A 15,925-nucleotide genomic window follows, 5' to 3' on the forward strand; every position below is an offset into this window, starting at 1 on the left:
TTGCAGTGGGACACTTGGGCATGCCAGTTTTGAAGCTGGACTGGTACATTTTCATGCCACTTTCTCACCCACGCTGTCCCCTGCATATACATCTCCAGTGCAGAAGGGATGCTCAGTACTGAGCAGGACAGTGAAAACTGGCCAGGAGATCCCACAGATGAATGCAGTCTGCCACAGCACAGCCATCACTCTGGCTGGCACATGCAGATATCTGAAAGTTTGTTCTTTCGCAGCAGGATTTTAAAGATGATCCTCTGAGTTCAGACAAAATGACAAACTCATTTACATGTAAATTGCTTTCAGAGCTTTGCAGAAAGGAAGGTTCTGCCGAGCGGTGTTGGACCCTGCACTTGGCCTGCCTCAGATTATAATATAACAACAATTATAATAATACAAATACTACTTGGTACACAAAGCACGCCCTCCCCTGCAAACCCTGGCATGCTTCGGTAGGTCCTACAGTCCTCTAGTCAATAATCACCCTTTCTGCACAGAGAGACATTGAGTGACTTGCCTGAGGCCACAGAGGAATTCTGTAGCAAGTCCAAGGAGAGCTTTGTGGCTCCTAGCTCTGCTTCTTGACCAACATTAACCACCCTCAAATCTATGCAAAAAACATCAAAGCTGACTATGACAGGAAGAAATTAAATCGGAAAACAAGCAAAAAAACAACCCTGGGGGAACTGTGAGGCCTCCTGGACTTTGCTGTTTGATCAGGAGTTAAGTGTTAAAAGCTTTTGTTATACTTTTATTACGATCACACAGCAGTCGTGCATAAACCGCCAACTTATCTGGCAGGGAGAAAGGGGTGGAAGAAAAGATGCACCTCCCCTGACAAGGAGTGAAGAGTTTTGTCACTAGAAGACAATGGGCAGAGGAAGGCTCAGGAATCCACATCAGAAACGACCTGCAATAGCAGCAGGGGGTAAAGCCTGCTGCGGTTTGCTGCAACATAGCCACAGGGTTCAGCACCTCGATGTGGAAACAGCCTGACCCTGCAGAGACCGTCTACTTTTCCATACCACATTTTGCTCCAAGGAGAAAGCCACAGGGATATATAGAGAGGGTCTTTTCAAACAGATCTTGATGCTCTCTACAGTTCAAATCTATCTGAAAGCAGGGGCGTTAGCAACAAGAGCCACCAGAGAGAGGCTAGAGGGGAAAGTAGAGCTGCACTAGGGCACAGCTCTGCTGGAACAGGAAGAACAGTTGGCTTCACTGAGGCTCAGTCTCCTCTGCAATGCCAGGGCAGCAGACATCTCTATTTCATATGCTTTCGAGCAGTCCTCTGGATCCTGCAGAGCTGCTGAAGTTGTCCCCGTGGACAAATAGTCCTTTCTAGCTTCTCAAATTCTGTACAATAGCAAGGAAAAAATACTTGACAGTATCTCTTTAAAGATAAACACACTGTAAACAGGAGATCTCCCCCGCCCCGGTAGCTTTCTTCCTCCTGCTTGTGCAAAACCAGAGGTTGTGACCTTCCCTGGGGTTCAGGCACAAGGACAGGATGCGGAGAATAAAGTCGCCTCTGTTTGCAGTGATACCATAGCTAATAGCACCAAGACCAACACTTAAAACATGCCTAATTTGAGGGCAGGGAGGATCTGGGTTTGTTTTTCTTGACTGAACTAGAAAGTTCATCTTTAAATCTGTTCAGCTTCAAGCATGTGAGCTTTTGGCCTCCTTTAAACAGGGGAAATACCATTCTGTTTCTGAAAAGAAAAAAAAAAACCAACCCAAAATCATAGCACATGGAAGAACAGTTCTGCAGTCAGTAAAAGTTTGGCTAACAAAAGGACTCCAGAGTCACGTAAAGAACATTTAATCCATGGATTATAGGCTCGCACCTGGCAGAAACGCATGTGTAAATACAGGCGTGCAGAGCGCCTACACCCTGGGCTAAGGCAGAGGGGAGTTCTGTAGCTAGGAGAGAGAAAGGGCTCTTACTACTAATTTTCATAGTTAAATATTCCTCACTCGCACTCACACATACGCAGGCTGTTCCCAGTGAGCTCAGCCTTGGGAAGGGTAAAGGAAAGGGCTCAGTTCGGTCTGGGCTGGTGCTGAGTAGCTCCTCTTCTGTTTGCAGTGGTTGTGCAGCGAACTCTTTTATTTGCAGGCAGAGTTTTTACTGCATTAATTATCCTCTGAGTCACTGGGTAATGGACAGTAACTTGGCTCTCCCAGTTGTTACAAGGGTGCAATTCAGCTCTAATGCAGTGGGTTGTCGAAGACGGCATCTGGCAAGATGGAAACTTTCAGTTTCTTTTCAGGCCAGCTGTACTCCTTTGGAAGTTTGAACTGCAAGACAGTAAAGAGAAACAGTTCATGTATAGTGTTGCAACCTGCACAGAAAAAATAACATCACTGCAAAGGCAAGGCAGCCCCACGTTGTTGTTATTGTTTTAAACAAGAGGCCACTAAAAAAAACAACAACGTTTCCCCATCAGTGTGTTTTGGACAGCAATGGACATTAGATAATGTGGCCTGTGCCTCAGCTGCCAAAGTAAAGTTCTGAGATGTCAGCTCAAGTGCTGTTTATTTCATCAGATGGATTCTGGAGGGTTTCTGCTCCCACCACCAATTCCCCTCCCCCTCTGAAAATTTGCAGCCCAAGTATCTGCCCTCCTGCCTGACCGTGTCCCTTTCATTTCACCTACCCCAGCCCCCGGAGCCCTCCACTGGCTTTAAAGGGAGACTTGCAGCAGCTTTCAAACTCCTCCACATACAGGGTAAGATGTGAGTGAGCTAGCATGGCTCTGGCAGGTGACAGGCTTCCAAATGGCAGCTGTCTCCAGGAGGGCAAACTGTGCTGCCCTGGCTGGGCACTTTTGCTCCAACACTATCTCTGGTACAAAGGCTTTGCAGAGTGTCCCTACCATGTCTTGTACCCACACAGGCACTTGGCTGCTCAGACTGTTTTGCAAACAACGACTGAAGCACAGGGAATGGAGATTTTTTGCCCCAGTCTGGTTTACACAGCACCATCTCTGGCCAGTGTTTCCCAAACAAAGCATTGGTCCCATTGATGGGCAGCTCCAGGGCAGTCTGCATCAGGATGGGAAGTCACCCCAACGTCTCTAATCCCAAACACAACCATGCAGAGCTCCTAACCCTTCTCACAACCACCTCTGACCATGGCCCATGCATTCACATAAATCTCTCAAAAACAGCTCAGTGCAGGGTGTGGGAGGTGGGAGTAGAATCTCCTAGGCCATCAGTCTGCCCCACCCACAGCTGGATGGCAACCTGTTCCGCAGAGCCCCAGAGCCCAGACTGAGGGTCCAAAACACCTGGGGACAGCTCTAGAAGCCAGTCTGCAGGATCATTCTGGTTTTAAAACTTGGCTGCACCCATAGTGTAGCACCATTTGACAACCTGATGGAACTCCCAAGGAGGAGTCTCACCAGGATCCTACACCAGCAGCGAGAACCTGACCTGGAAGCAGCTAATTCAGAATGGTTACAGACACAGTGGTCCTCTTCTAAGAGTCTCCACAGACCAAGGCCAACAGTGCTGTAAGCTTCCCAGGGGCTATGCGAATTAGAGAGTTGGTGCATGGGGACAGTGACCTGCAAATCATCCATTTTTATTCAGTTATTTGTCTTCTTTTCCATAAGCACCCTGCTTCTGAAGGACATTAACACCAACTCAGTGGCAGATTCCTGCTAAAGGAGATCCCCTCCAGCTGCCTGCTCCACATCAAGGGTGGCTTTAACATAAATTGATTCCTGACCTTGCTCCATTTGCAGCTGTGTATGAGGATAACCTGCAGTTGGTACCCACTGACTTTAGGCTGGTGGTTCAGGGTCTGACCCATGATCTGGGGGCATGGCAAGAGGATCTTGCAGGATAGTGGCTACCATAAACTGCTGCTCTTTCTCTTCTAGGAAATGTAAACAACCCAAGTCCCATTTAAAGGTGTGGGGTTTTTTGTTTGTTTGTTTAATCTCAAGCCCTGTGTATAGCTTGCACCATACAATCTAATGGCCCTGTACTACCCAGGAGATTCTTCTCAGTTCAGTGTCTAAGGGGTGTGAAAACCATGCTAAAGATACTCAGATAGTTTCACTTAATTTCATTTAATGCAGGTGGCTCTTTATGCAGCAAAGGAAAGACTCTCCTTGCAGCACTTCATTCTACCACATGAATATCAACAGCAACAGTTAGGGCTGCAAAGGAACGCCTTCAGTTGGCCTGAACTAGGATCCTGCAAGTTACAAATCCTTGGAGGAATCTGGACGCTGAAAGATCATGTTTCATCTAAAGTATTTTCTCTTTTGTAAACAGGAGTGGTTCCAAAGCAACCCTCTTGGAGAAGTCATCCTTTGCATTCGTTTGTTTTTCACTTTTTTGATTTAGCAAAGTCACAGCACCTCGGAACTGAAGGCCTGCTCGCTGTGCCAGGAGCTGCCACGCTCGCTGCCGCTGCCTCTCAGCAGGGAGTGAAGGAACGTGAGCTATCCAAAGCCTTAACTTAAGGGGCCTTCAAACCAAAGTGCTCCTGGGCTTCCATGCCACTAGCAAAAAAAAGAGCTTTGGATTAAGTTTAACTGGATAAAAGCTGGCCTGAAAGTCATAGCACAGCCAACAGCGTGCTCCCCTCACTCACGCAGTGAAGAACACCTTGGCATTAAATCAACTCTGGATTAAACAATTAGAGCCCTGAGATTTTCCTGGGGGGAGGGGAACAGGGCAAGGGATGGGAGGGCTGCTCTACAGGCCAAAGAAAGTTTCTTTAGAGTCTGCAGGGAGCTGTAAAAAATAGGATTAAAAATATTACATGTCATTTCTGCCACTGCTCTTTGAAGTCAAGCAGAATATTTATATGGCATGCATGGGAGACGGTGCTAAATGTTCCCCAGGAAGAGATCACATGGCAGGGAGAAGTTTAGTACTGCACAGCAAAGCTTTATAAAGCTCCCTTGGCTGCTGCTGTACTGCTTCCAGGCTGGTGATGGTCCTCTGCCATCACCACTGTGCAGGGCAGCAGGTGAAGGCCAAGTAGCAGATGTGAAAAAGCCCCCACCTGCTCCCCAAGCCCCCCAAAAGAGGCCCCTACAACAGAGTGTTCACCAGAAAATGTGCTGCTACTGCATTCAGCCTTTCTGAAATAAAAGATGGTGATGTGCCTGCAGCTGCTGCTGAGGACACTGTGCACAGCATGGAGGAAACCCCAACACCTGGCCCAAGGGCTGCACCATTTTGATTCAGGCACTCAGATATCATGTTGTGCAAGATGCTGGCAGAAGGGAAATGCAGAGCGTTCCTCATGCTCATCCTTGCTCTGTATTTCTTAAAATCCCTTTGCTCACTGCCTCAGCTCACAGCAGATGTGAAGGTTTAGAAAGGCCTCAAGACTATTGGGCAGGACTGCAGCCTGCAAGCTGAGGGGAGGATCAAAGGCAAGCTGTAGGATGGGTTGAGCTTTCTGGGACAGCACATGGGAAATATGGGAATGATGCTGCCTTACTTCCTCTGGAGAATTCAGATCTTCTAAATCTTCCAGCATTCTCTCTACGAACTCTTCAGTCAATAGGATCTGCAAAGGAAGCACAGTAGTTGACACCTCTACACTCCTAGTTTTAGCTAATTGCCATGAAAACAGAATGACTTCTGCAGGGAGCAAACTGTACCTGCTCACTGCTTCCCTTAGGTCCTTTTTTACCACAATAGAAAGGTTTGAGGGCAAGAAGCTCTTAACTTTGCCTCCCACCCCAAGCACTGAAAAAAAAAAGTTAAAATCATACAGCAATCTTTTATGACCCTCAATTATTTTCCTCACTCTAAAATTAGTCTCAGCTTCAGACAGAGTGGGGAAGAAGGAAAAGGGGTCAAGATGACAACTGTTGGAGAGACAGTGGGAGACAGCTACTTTCATCTGATCCATTGAAGTTGAGCTCACAGTTTGATTGAGAAACAGCAGTGCAGGAAGAATCTGAGAGCCATACAGAGCTGGTTCTCTGGGCATCAGGAAAGCTTTGACTTGAGCGCAGCACATCATTCAGATGATGCTGAGTATGGAAAGTACTCCCAGAGGTACCTGTGCTAGGCATCTCCACATTGCATTGTACGTGCCCATCCTGTGTGCCTGTGCTGGGAAAGCTATTGGCTGTCAAGGCTAGGCCGTCAAGCATGAAGTGGCCCAGGAAAGCAGCTGTTGATGGGTCAAAATTCCTGGCTGAGGGACATGACCTCAGGTCCATGGAGCCCCTCAAGTCACACAAACTAGAGACACAGGGTGGGAAACCAGCCCTGGGAATTCAAGGGGAGGAACTCCCACCCTCTTAAAAAAAAGCACATGATAGCCAAAAGCAAACATGTCCTGCCTCTCTTCACAACACTCATCAAGGCTAGAGCTCCAGGCAGGCCAGCTGGCTTGGCACAGGAGCAGAGGCGGCAGTGTGGGACCAGGCAAACATCCCCACATGGTGAGGGGGCCTTGGAGCGTCATTCCTGCGAGTTAGGTTGCAGCAGTATCCAGCAGATTATTCACATTTCAGCCAACAGGTTTGTTCCTTCCCCCCTTCTCCTCATTTCTTGCTTTCACTCAACCCTTTCCTCTGGCATTGCTTTCTATTCTGAAGCAACCATTATCCTTAGGCCCTCTTTCTCACCTTTTCCCTTCCCTGTTCTCCCCAGCCATGAGCTCCATGCTCCCTCCCAGAGAAGGGACCACTCCAGCAGCCAACAGTGATGGAGCTAAGGGACCAGCCCCACTGTTCTCCACTGTCCCCTCCAGCTCACGTCTGGAAGAGGGGCAGCCAGCCTGTCCCACCTCTATGCAGGAAGCCATGTCCCATGCCCATCAGCCCGCTGGTGCCAGTAACATCAGTGGGGAGCAAGTGACCACCAAGATGCCATGGGCTGTTTGGGAAGTGGAAGCCTCTGAGCTCCATTTGGGTACCACAGAAGCAGGGCTACTGTAAAGAATGAGAATGGGAAGACTCTGGTCTCTCTTTTTGCCTTTGGTTGGCAAGAAAAAAGATTTGAAAACACCAGATCCCTATCTGAGAGCTACCAGGCATCTGCAGTTCTCTCTCCTTCAGCCCTGCTGCCACTGCACACAGATTCCTCAGGGGATGAGTGGACTGCAACCTCCCCTGTCTATCACATTCCCTCCATTGCTTGGCTTGTACCTGCATCAGGCTGCAGGCCAGGGTTTATGACCAAGCTCCCCAGCATGGATGCAGACACCTCTATCAGGCCTTTCTGATCACACCTTGAGCCTGAAAAAACCCTGCATCAGCTAGGAGCCAGGAGCTTGCTGCTTTGGACAGGACTCTGCAACCTGGCACCAATCTGCAGACTGGCAAGCTGAGAAACATTGCACTGAAACACGCAGTGCCACCGCAAACTACTGCAGTCTCCTTGCAGGAGCCTGTAGCTATTCTGCCTGTTGAACTGGAGCCACTCGTTTGTGGACTGTGTGCGGGAGGAGGAAGCTGCCTGTCCGTGTCGGAGGCAGAAGGGCAACCTGATCGCTCAGCTCAGAAGGGAGAGCCGGGTGGGGAGCTGGGGTTCTGCGCGGAGCAGATTGGTTTCTGCGGAGGTGAAGCCTGAAATGGGGTGAGGGAATGAAAACAATTCAGCAGACATCAAAATCTACAGAACAGCCGGAAAAAGGAGGAGGAATTGGTATTCACAGCAACCAGGCAGGGAGGAAATGAATATTCAGCCATCCACGGATGAGCAAAAATGCCAGAGGTTGGGACGGGTGAGAGAGCAGGAATGAGGAGCAGCAGCTTTGGCAGCGGGACTAAAGACAAGCGCAGCAGGAAGACCCCTGGGCTCTCCCCAAGGTGCCAGAGGCAGGAGAGAAATGTGAACCACGTGTGTGAGGCTGCTGGCTGCTGTGAGGCTGGAGGAAAAGAAGATCGGGTATGCAGGGGTAAACAGCAAAGGGTGAAGGGAGTGGATGCGGGGACAAACCAGGTCCCAGCTAAGCTACAGACTCCCAGAGTGGCCTGGGCTGCAACCCTGAGATGGCTAAACACATCTGCAGCTCACTGCCCCCTCTCAGTGAGTTTTACTAACCCAGACGAAAAAAATCTCAACAAATTCTGTTGATGTAGTGAACTGAACTGGCTCCCTGAAGGGTCTAACAAGTGGAGTGGGACAGGAGCCCACAGCTTAGCTGTCTCTTGTGGGCCACACTTAAGGGATCAACGCAGTGGCAGTGTGTTCTACTCAGCATGCTGAGAAAAGATCGCAGTGCCATTCTGCAAGCCCTGCATAGACAGTTAACTTTGGTGGAGGGCAAGCATCACAGGCTGCAATGACAAACTGCTGCAGTGACATTCATACAGTGTCACTCAGAGCTCATCCTTAAAAAGCCCCAGTCAGAATAAAAAACCCAAACAACTCAAATCCTGCTACCCCACACTGCTGGGTGACCTAGTCTCCTTCCTGGAGAAGAAGGGAGTCCTTCTGAAGCACCAGTATAACCAAATATACAAGCAGCCATGCCCCTTGGCACAAGAAACTGACATCCTTGAGCTCTCTCTCCCAAGGATCCAGGGGGAAGGCATGTGTCCACAGCACACTGCTGAAGGAGGCTTTGACCCTGGCCATTCTGGTCTGGATTTTTGTCTAGACAGAACTTCCCCTCTTGGAAGTATCCCGATCAAAACGGCTCAAGAGCATTAAGGCCTGTGCTCACAGGTCAGGCTGCCATCCCCACCAGCAATCAGTGAACCCACCTTTGTGTTGCTGAGGCTTCATCCTACAAAGAAGGATGAGAATAAATCCAATCCCGTCTCAGCTTTCCTCACACTATTTCAGGTTTCCAGTTCTTGTAGCATGCCTGCTCCCGCACAGTATGATACCCCATTACATTAACACACACACACGTTATATGTGCATGATATTAAAGGTGACATTCCCAGCAAATAAACATGACAGACTGCCATTGCTCTAGGCACCTAATTTAATTTCCTCTGGGATTTAAACCTTAGAAGCTCAAATTAAACAAATAGGCCCTGTTCACTTTATATTTCAGACTTGAATCTAGAGTTTTCCTCTGATACTGTTAACTGATCTTATCAACAGGACACTGCACAGAGATCACAATGATGAAGCAGCTTATTCCCTTCCCAAAGGAAAACTGAGCCTTGCTGTTGTGCTGCAGCCATGGGAAAAGCCAATGCAATCTGGAGGGCAAACAAAGCCATCCCAGGCGCACCGAGCGGGCTTTTTCTCCCATGAAATCTCTCAGCTGGTGCTGAGGAAGCAAAGGAGCTCTGCCGAGCGGCAGCGGCATCCTGGGTGCCGCAGTGGTCGGGCACTCGCAGGGCTGTGTTTTCACAGCTCTCTGCAAACACTCCTGCCGGCCCAGCCTGCTGAAGCTGGTTACAAGGGTGTAGCTCGGCTTTTGTAATGGCTGTTTGCAGTAGGAACAGGGAACGGCCTCGCCAGACAGCTGTGTGTATCTGAAACATCTCCTTTGGTGCTGCACAGTCCTGCTCGCACCAGGATCTCCCTGGCCCGACCCAGAGAGGCCTGGACACACGCTATCCCGTTGCCAGCAGGTCTAGATTCCATTTTCTGTGTGCTTTGCAGCTGCTAGTCATGCTGCAGATGGTTGGAAGACAATGACTAGCCAAGAGGACTCCCTGTTTTCTATCACAGCTTGTATCACACAACCAAGGTCTGCAGTTTGGGTTCTCACCACTTCACTAAGAGCTGCATGCGTCCAGACAAGTTACAAAATGCCAGGCTAGGCCTCCTCATTCAGGTGAACGTGTTCAGGGAAGGCATGAGCTGTGTGCATGATGTCTCCCTCTCGTGGCAAGCCTCACCTGAGCTTGCTGAAACCTACTTCTCACCTACAGGGTTTACCTGCAGGTCAACTGAAGGAGCTTGTGTTGAAGCTTTCAGGGCTGAAGCTTTCCCACCCGCAGCTATCTGAGAAGCCTGTACCGTGACTCGTAACAGGTACACAGCTGCAAGTGCACGAAACAGGCAAGATCTAAAAATGTACACAAGGTCGTGGGGCTCCAGATGAGTTCAGCTGACTTTGAAAGCAACTGGTGTTTAGTAAAACATTAAAGGTTTTATAGTCAGCTTATAGGTACCACCCCACAGTTAACACCCCACCTCTCACTCCAGTTCAACCCTACCGTGAGGGCTTGAAATTCTCAGCTCAGGAAAAGCTATCTGAGGCCAGAGGTCACACCAATGTGGAAAGCCTGGCACAGTTGACAAGTCTCTGATGAAGGAAGACCCTCAGAAGCTGAGCTAGGAAGTGAGCTACAGCTCTGTCCAACTTTGAGAAACGTGCTTTGTCTAGGGCAAGACACAAGCAATTGGCCCAGGGACAATTAAGCATGGGTGCTTTCATTGATAATACACCATCTTCTTGCCTACCTAGGAACAAACCAAACATGCCCACACTTTGCCCTAATGCTCTGTTTGCATTAAACCCTGCCACTTGCTTTTCCAGTAGGTTTGTCAAAGAAAGAAAATCATGTTTTATTAGTTCTGGACTTAGTACAAAGCTGGCTTGTAAGGCTCAGCCAAAGATGACGAGGATGTATTGCAATAAACCTCTATATAAACCCTACCAAGCCTTCTAAGGAACTGTTCATCCATCCAGGTGCTATGCCTGGAATGGGTGGAGCAGTTGTACCCTAAGGCACATGTCATCTGTTATATCTGCAAATATCCAGCAACTTTTAGGAGCCCCTTGCCCTGAAAATGTTTCTGCTTAATTCCTGTCAACAGCACAGCAAAAGGTGAAGTTGAAGTGCGTCAGCGTTTCCCATTGAAATGAAAACATTCCCAGTAAAACCCCCTGATGAATCATGCTTCATCACAAACATCCCTCAGCCCACCTCTCTGCTCTCCCCTTGGCTTGGCCTTCTTTGCACTGCTTTGCCTTGACTGCAAGTAGTTCAAGCAGAGGCCTTGTCACAGCATTTTTCTGCGTCATGCCCAGCCCTGACACTGTCTTGAAGAGGCCAGGCCACCTTGCTGCCTGAATCCACCACAGCTCTCATGAGGGCCTCAAATGTACCAGCACTGTAAAAAACACCTTTGATGGGAAATTCCACTGTTGCTCTTCCAAGAGATTCACAACACTCCTTGTGAAGGAAAAACATTCACTCACGGATGCCTCAGGGACTCTATTGCTTCACACCATGATGTTACAATCCCAGAAGAGGAAGTATCTGATGATGCTGAAAGATTTTGACCTTGTGGGATCTCCCTGTGGCACTCCCAACTACAAGGATGATCCTGGGGACTTGGGCTCCTCAGAGCCAGCCTGACGAGATCGGTCATGCAGACAGTAAAGTTTGGCTCAGTTGGTGAGAGGCCTGACAAGGGAGCCAAGACAATGGGCAATACCAGCTCTTTCAGAGTGAGAAAGCAAAGCAAGAAGAGGCACTTCAGGGAGTGCTCCAAGTGGGTGGAAGAAAGTCTACACAAAGTGGCTAAAATGTAGTTTGAGTAGTGAGGGAGGAATATTAGGTGGCAAGATAGTCAACTGGCTTAAGAAGGATGAAAGAACTTGACTCATCCAAAACTAGCCTGGACAAAGTACTAGAGAGCACACTTAGAGGAGAGCTGATAAGGGGAGGATCAGGATGACCTAACGGGACGTTTCTACCCTAGTGTAAGTTTCTCCTGGTGTCTCGTTCAGCAGCAAGGAAGAACATCATAAAGGGATGATGCAGTGAGGTTTTGGGGAGCATTTAGAAAAGACAACAAACTTAGTGGAAAAGTGCTAAAGTGCTAGCTTAGATTTCCTAGACCTGCTCAAGAATCTGGGGGGAGCCACACAAAGGATACCGAAAATGTTTTTCCTGGGGTAGATGCATGCAAGTGCTTTGGGGAAGAGCGGGTTGTAGTTCTACACAACTCAAACCAGTTTGTGCCTGTTGTCTTTAAACCCACCACACTAGGCTTAACCTACCTATTCGTGCCTGGGGAGACTAAAATCAATCCCTATCTCTTCAAGGCAGGACTCAACCCATAGCTGCCACTTACAAGCATCAGCGCAGCCTCTTTCAGATGCTGCTTTGAACCTCTGTTGCTGCCATTATGCCAATGTGCATAAATGATTTAACATGTGGTATAGGAGAGAGAAGAACCAGATGTGCTCATTTCCAGGGCAATGTCCTAGCTCTACCGGAACAGTCATTCTCTTGTGCTCTCTGCCTCTGTGACTAATCCAGTGTTTTATATGATGTGGAACAACTCCAATTGGATGAGCTGAGAAAGAACCAAAATACCCTACAGTTGTGGTGCCCATAAAGCAAAGAAGTAGAAATGGGGGATCAAATAAAAGGAAAGGAATAAAATGTGAGTTTCTCATATCCTGTGTGAGTGTTTTATCCCTCAAATATTGATTAGAGAAGGCAAAACTTCCAACTATAGCTCCACTCTGTGCAAAAATATATTGTCTAAAAAATTTTGCTCTGTGTGTATTTTTTTTTTAAAAGAAAAAAAAATAATCTGGTTTCATTCAACACAAAAGGGTATTTTTATCCCCCCCCCCCCTCCCCAAGTCTCTTTAAGGCTTTTGTTTCAGCAAGAAAAACTGAAAATATTCAGGGATTGGGCTCAGTCTGATCTTCTTCCCCAGATTTTTCACACAGGTTGCCAAACCAAAAGAATGGATCATCTCCTGTGACCCTGCTCACAGTAATCCACCCTGCACCCCCTCCCCTCCAACAACTGCCAGCATAGATAGTGCCTGCTGATAGCTCCTTAATGCTGGATGCTTCCCACAGCCTCCATGTACCTGTCCTGCCTACAGACACGCTTAACATTTCCTATTAGCAGTCTGACCTTGCTGTTCTAAGCCTCAACTTTATTTTTCCATGCTGGATTTAGATTTATTTATTTATTTATTTAAAAAAGGCTTTTAGGGCAAAAGGAATGAAGTTATCTCACAGAGGCACTTTGTAAAAAGTATTTTTTGACAGTACTAACAAATGCCTGTGATCGTTCTGTTGCAAAGCATGAGAACTACCTCTTACAGAGAGAGTGCAAAAAGTGCTCTGGAGGCCAACGGAAAGTCTTTCTCCTGATCATGCTTTGCTGAGTCAGAAGCCTCTGAAAGTTACTGTCTGTCCACAGCCTCTCAGAGAAAGGCAGAAAACCGTACTTGAGAGCCCTCCTTCATTGAGCATGCTCCAGCCCAAAGCAGCTCTGCCTCAAACACAGGGCAGAAGTAGCTATGGAGTAGTTTTCCCTCTGATCATTCCTCTGAGTGTTGAGAGATTGCTATGGCACCAGGCACATCAGGACTAAAGGCAGGGAAACTCTCCAGTGCTCTCAGCGTTTCAGCTGGAAGCCAGGCCATGTGGAGGAGGAGGAGAAGGAATTTGCCAATTCGAATGAAGAGGAGGGGAGGAAAGGAAAGCAGAGACGGGTGGCCAGGATGAGGGGAAGACACAGGAAAACAGGATGGAGGGCAGATCAGAGGCCAAAGCTGGAGGCAACACAAAGGGCAGGGAGACTGGAGGACAGCCCCATTTCCACAGCTACAGCATCCACATGCTGTCTGCTGGACATTGAGAACCTACTGGCATGAGAGGCATGCAAATAGCATCCTCCAGCAGCAGCTGGTGTCAGAGGATAACACTGCACTGCTGCTGTGAGCTCCTCAGCTCACATGGAGATGTAAACCTTGTGCTGAGAGTAGGAGGGTGCCAACTGGAAATGAACCATAGCCTCCACCTGCTTAACAGGATTTGTCCCAAAAGTGAGTAAATTACCTGAAAACCCTCCCCCCTACACTCAGAGACCAGTGACATCAGGCACACAAAACTTTGGAAATGGCGGTGCAGAGGCTGTCTGTGCCATGCTAATTTGGCCCCAGCTTATGTCTGCCTCACAAAACAAATCTGCAATCACAGATTGCCTGCAGTTTTTCTCCCACAAGACCTCTGCCCTGCTCAGTCCTGAGGATGGTTCTGCTCACTGAATGCAGCATTAGTCATCATTTCTTTTCATTATCATTCAAGTTGCTTCCCTTTTCCTCCTACTCTTTTCCCCTTTATTTAGTAGGCTCCATCCAACTACTGCCAGCACAGATTACATTGGAAGTACCTAATCTTACTGTCCTTACCACTCTCACAGCCTCTGATGTGCTCAGCCTTACATCTTAGCAAGGCAAGGAAGTGCTCCTCTCTGTGTAGCAGATGGGGGGAGGGATGCTAAAAGAAGCTAAGGGATTTGAAATTATTGAAAAAAGATCTGCAAAAGCAAGGAGTTGAACACGAGCCTTCACCTTCCGGGTTAACCCTCTACCCCTGACAGATCCTTTTTCTCTCCTGACCTGCGAGAACAAATGTTAATCTCTTCTTGAAATGGTTTATGGTGTTCATCTGTGGAGCTGGAATGCTTGGCAAGCACTGAATTAATCTTCACAGGATGACCAGAAGATTTTCCCGAACAGACATGGGAAAAGGAGTGAAGAGGAAATTGAATCTGAACATCTACTTCTTGCAGGTGCCTGCCTCAAGACTTTCTGATTCCTGTTTTCCAATCCAGCCAGCCCTGCAGGGTGCACAGGGGGGTATCTGCTAAGGAATTCCTCCTGGCCTCCTCCTGCCGCTGGGAATACAAATCATACCTCTGGTCCTGAGCAGAGCATCCAGAAAACAAGAACACAAACTCAGTTGCCAGGCAAGAACATTTTAGCCTAAGACTCTGGAACAGCACTGAGAAAGAGCAGAGCAACAAAGGCAGAAACAGGATCCAATTCTACAGGGCAACATTTAACAGGCTTGACTGTAAGACTTGTGTTTTCTCTGCAATTACGTGCCTCATTCACTACACGCCTCCTGATTTTGCCCAGTGAACTATGTGGAAGCTCTATAAGCAAGAGACTGTCTTACTCCACACTCCTGATTCATCCCTCACACATGCCACGTCTTTGTGCGCTGAATGAGGCAGACATGCTTTGTAAAACATGTGAATGATCCTTCAGTTCGCTGCCGTATAGAAATGCACGGGGGACAAGGGGGCAAGGCTGTAGCACAGTGCAGAGGGGTTTCCTAAAATGTGTGCACCATTTTGCAGTTATTGAGGACTCTTTAAGCATAGGTTTGTTTTTACTGCACTGTATTGGCTCGTGTGCCAGAGTCTGCAGCAGTATCTGATGCGTAACATATACATTGCTCATGATCAAAGACTTGAGTGTCATCTTCTTCCCTAGAACAATGACTGCCTAAAGCAGCAGGAGCAGAAATTATCTAAAGGTGGTGTTAAACAAACCTCCTTCTCCCCTCTGGGGAGAGTAAGCAGCACAGGTGAGCAAGGTAGGAGGGAAGAGCAGTCTGCTTTGTGCTAGACGGGCAGAGAGCTCCACATAAAAGCAGGGGAGCTTTGCAGAAGCATGTCCTGACTCCCATCACTGGAGACTTAATGATGGTAATTCCCAAAGGATGATGCATGCTGACAGGCTTTGACACAAACTACCCCAGGATAATATTAATATGTATTAAAGGCTCAGGCAACTTTATTGGGATGGGCTTGATCAGTAACATTTCAACAGAGTGTCTATATCATCTGCTGGAAAATAAAGGAGGGAGGGAGAACACAGCACAGCCTCGCCTTGCTTTGGGTAGGTTTGAGAGGCAAACAAGGTGATCTGTGATTAATTGAATGCTTGGCACAGCTCAGGTGTTGGACCAAGAAGCTCCACCACGAATACAAATGTCACTGTGGGGCAGTTAATGTCAGAGTCTGCCTGCATGATCAGCATTGTGAACCCTCCAACATGGGTCCAGACACCTTCTGCACAGCCTTTCTCTGTGCCTCTGGAGTGTCTGCTCTTCGGAAAGGAGAGGAGAGCTGCTGAGGAGAAGGTGTGGGGGCTCTGCTGTCGCAGCACTGGGGGAAGGGGGAATGGAAGAAAGAATCACGGAAGCCTTTGATCATGTGTAATGTTAATGCAAGTGTTACACAT

General features: G+C 48.1%; 1 protein-coding gene across 2 annotated transcripts in view; it reads right to left on the reverse strand.

Annotated features, from left to right (window-relative positions):
- Window positions 1-1,806: 1,806 nt before the first annotated feature.
- The window catches only part of SUFU (SUFU negative regulator of hedgehog signaling), a 94,137-nt gene continuing 80,018 nt past the window's right edge, over window positions 1,807-15,925 (reverse strand). For both annotated transcript variants that reach the window (XM_054163954.1, XM_054163952.1), the window contains exons 11-12: window positions 5,474-5,542; window positions 1,807-2,301 (exon numbers count right to left, since the gene is read on the reverse strand). In XM_054163954.1, the coding sequence (XP_054019929.1) occupies window positions 2,212-2,301; window positions 5,474-5,542 (159 nt within the window). In that variant the 3' untranslated portion in view covers window positions 1,807-2,211. The remainder of the gene's footprint in view (window positions 2,302-5,473; window positions 5,543-15,925) is intronic.

The sequence above is a fragment of the Dryobates pubescens genome, chromosome 8 (assembly GCF_014839835.1).
Source record: "Dryobates pubescens isolate bDryPub1 chromosome 8, bDryPub1.pri, whole genome shotgun sequence".
Lineage (NCBI taxonomy): Eukaryota > Metazoa > Chordata > Aves > Piciformes > Picidae > Dryobates > Dryobates pubescens.